Raw genomic sequence first — 3011 nt, forward strand, 5'->3', positions numbered from 1 at the left:
TGCCCAAAAAATAGGTCAATGTTTTTTGGCACAGTCAAAAATTCGATGCGGTGCGAAATGCCACGTTTCGTAAAGTGATGGTTTTTCGCTAATTGTGACATGATTGTGGTGATTCTGTGCATTTAATCTCAGAAAAGTTTACGGGTTTCAATGCGGGTTAAAGGTGGAGATTAGAAGGTACTCTTTCTATCAAAAGGATAATAGTGTTTTGTATCCAAATCAATATATTCAATTAAAAAGTGGAGACTAACGTTTACTTTCCGAGTTGTCTTTCGAATGGAAGGAGTTGCATAACCAGGCCAACTCACGCCGTGCAAAGCTTTGCACAATGAAAACTGAGGTTAGGCTCTTACAACAGTAAACACTCATAAGCTTAGCTCCATGTCGCAATCACATCCTAACAACTATTATGCTCATACGTACCTATGAATGCCCACACCCGACCTAACAATTATCGGCAGGCTGCCAACTGCGGCATCCTAAATTTCAAGCGAACATCAGTAATTTAGTTTAGTTTGCCACGGTTCCGCGCTTGTTCAAGTACTCCATCGCCACAGCAGCATGGAAGGCAGCACCCAACGGGAGCACACCCTCATCGATCACAAAGTTGGGGGAGTGGAGTGGATGCACCGCGGTTGCCATGGCCTCGTCGCGGGTTCCTATCATGAAAAATGCCCCTGGGAATCTCTGCGTGTAGAAGGAGAAATCCTCCGCGGCCATGATTGGGCCACCCATCTTGACGTGGCCTTCTCCAAGCATAGCCTCTGCCACTGATCTGGCATGATCGTACATCCCTTCGTTATTGACGGTAGCTGGGTATGGCCGGAGCTCCTCATCCATGAAGTCGACGGTGGCAGTGCAGCGGCTCACGACGGCGTGCGCTTCCACAATCTTCCAAAGAAGCATAAAGTTACCGGTTGCACATCTTTAGTTTAAGCTCGGCTTCTGAGATATGTTGGAGACGGGAAGTGTTTATTTGATTGATTTACCTCCTTGATCCTCTTCTTAAGATATGAAAGACCTTCTGTTGTCAAGCTCCTGAAGGTGCCACCCAAGCAAGCTGACTCAGGAATGACATTGTAAGCATCACCTCCTTTCATGAATGTTACTGAGACGACCTGAAAAATATGTAAACGATACCATATCATTCACCAAGGAACACCTCCTATCTGATGCACAAATTAAGACAAACGTACATAGACTGGACACTTGAGACAGTATAATGCAAGCTAATACACGCATTCTATGCGGATCACATACCGCGGCTTCGAGGGGATCGATCTCCCGAGCTACGATTTGTTGGAGGCTGATGATGGCAGAGGATACCATGACGATGGGGTCGACAGCATTGTGTGGCATTGCTGCGTGACCGCCTTTCCCAGTGACCGTTATCAAAAACCGTCCCGATGCTGCCATGAATGGCCCTGGCCTGGAGACGACGGTACCCACTGGAAGACTTGGGTCGACATGCAGACCAAAAATGGCGGATACATCATCTAGAATACCTTCTTCTAGGACATGGTAAGCCCCGGCATATCCTTCTTCTGCTGGCTGAAAGACAAGCTTGACGGTACCCTGACGAAAACAAAAAGCAACTATCGTGAGTTAGGTGAGACCTCCTATTGGACGCCTGTACGCGTTGTCAACTAGGGAGGCAACGCCTGAAAAGCAAGGGCAAATGGGCCGACCCACTCTGGAGTTAGTGGGGTTTTTTCCTCTTTGCTTTTAGTCCTTTTTTCCTCAAAAATCAGCTTTTTACGGAGCTAAATATTCAAAACCTAGTTAGTGTATACTAAAAATATGTTCATCGTGTATTAAAAAGAGTTCACCATATATTATGAAAATGTTTAGTGTGCATTAAAAAAATGTTCAACATGTTACAAAAATGCTTACTGTGTATTAAAAAAATGTTCATCATATATTAAAGAATCGCTCACCATGTATTCAAAGCAAAGAACAAAGAAGACAAAAAAACAAACAGACAAAAAAACGAAAAAAAAAACCCTGAAAGAATAGGAAAGGAAAGAATCGTAAAACAACAACATAAACGAACAAAAAAAAAGGGAGCCAGCAAACGAACGCAGCGCGTGCTGCCGAATTGGGTCAGCCCACCTCGATCGGCTACGGGCGCTGCCTCCCCCCTAGTTGACGCCTTGCCGAGTTAGGTTACAGAAATCTGGTGTTAGGAGGACCACACAATGGCTAATACCTTGATGTAATCCTTCCAAGAATGAAGTAGCTTAGCAGCTCCGAGAAGCATTGATGTGTGAGCATCATGTCCACAAGCATGCATTTTCCCACTCTCCTGGCTTTTGTATTCCCAATCTACCAGTTCCTGTGAAGTGGTGAGAAAAGTATAATTGTTCAGTGTGTAATGAAGGGCACTGTCAAAGGTGTATAAACGGCTGACGTAGTAGAATACTATTTCTTCAGAACCATTCTAAGATGTTCAAATTTGGCTGTTACTTATCTCCAACATTCTACTTGAATGTTACTCCCTCCGTTCCAAAATAATTTGAACTAAAACCACGTCAAGTATTTTGGAACGGAGAGAAGTACCTTTTAATATAGATATGTTAGCAATAAATAAAATGTGACTAGCTCAAAAAAAGTAAAAAAAAATGATGTTAAGAAAATAATTTTCATGATAAGTACAATGATATTTGAACCAATCATCTCAGCAATGACCAATCTTATATATAGGTCTCAAAGTTACATAATTTTGACTAAACGTCTCAAAGTTACATAATTTTGTAAACTAAGGTATTGCTGTTTAAGCCGTGATACACATCACCGGCCAGAGCTCTGCTTATATAGCTTGAGTTACAACATCAGTTACAAATGAATAGATAATGGATAATCAAGAGAGGACTCTAGTCCTTCTGAATTCTAGCACTAAGCACTAATTATCCAACGCCACTTCATGCTAATGGCAGAACGTTACTTCATGCTAATGGCAGCACTAACTCATAGTTATCTTAACATCCCCCCTCGATCGAAATGCGGGGAGC

General features: G+C 42.8%; 1 protein-coding gene across 1 annotated transcript; it reads right to left on the reverse strand.

Moving 5' to 3' along the window:
• Positions 1-206: 206 nt before the first annotated feature.
• LOC125524812 (IAA-amino acid hydrolase ILR1-like 7) lies at positions 207-1522 on the reverse strand (the record flags this gene model as incomplete). Its single annotated transcript, XM_048689840.1, is given in 3 exon segments — positions 207-891; positions 990-1118; positions 1261-1522. Coding segments are annotated over 3 exon segments (772 nt in total), but the record flags the coding sequence as incomplete, so codon positions are not given.
• Between the last annotated feature and the right edge of the window lie 1489 nt (positions 1523-3011).

The sequence above is a fragment of the Triticum urartu genome, chromosome 7 (genome assembly GCF_003073215.2).
Source record: "Triticum urartu cultivar G1812 chromosome 7, Tu2.1, whole genome shotgun sequence".
Classification (NCBI taxonomy): domain Eukaryota; kingdom Viridiplantae; phylum Streptophyta; class Magnoliopsida; order Poales; family Poaceae; genus Triticum; species Triticum urartu.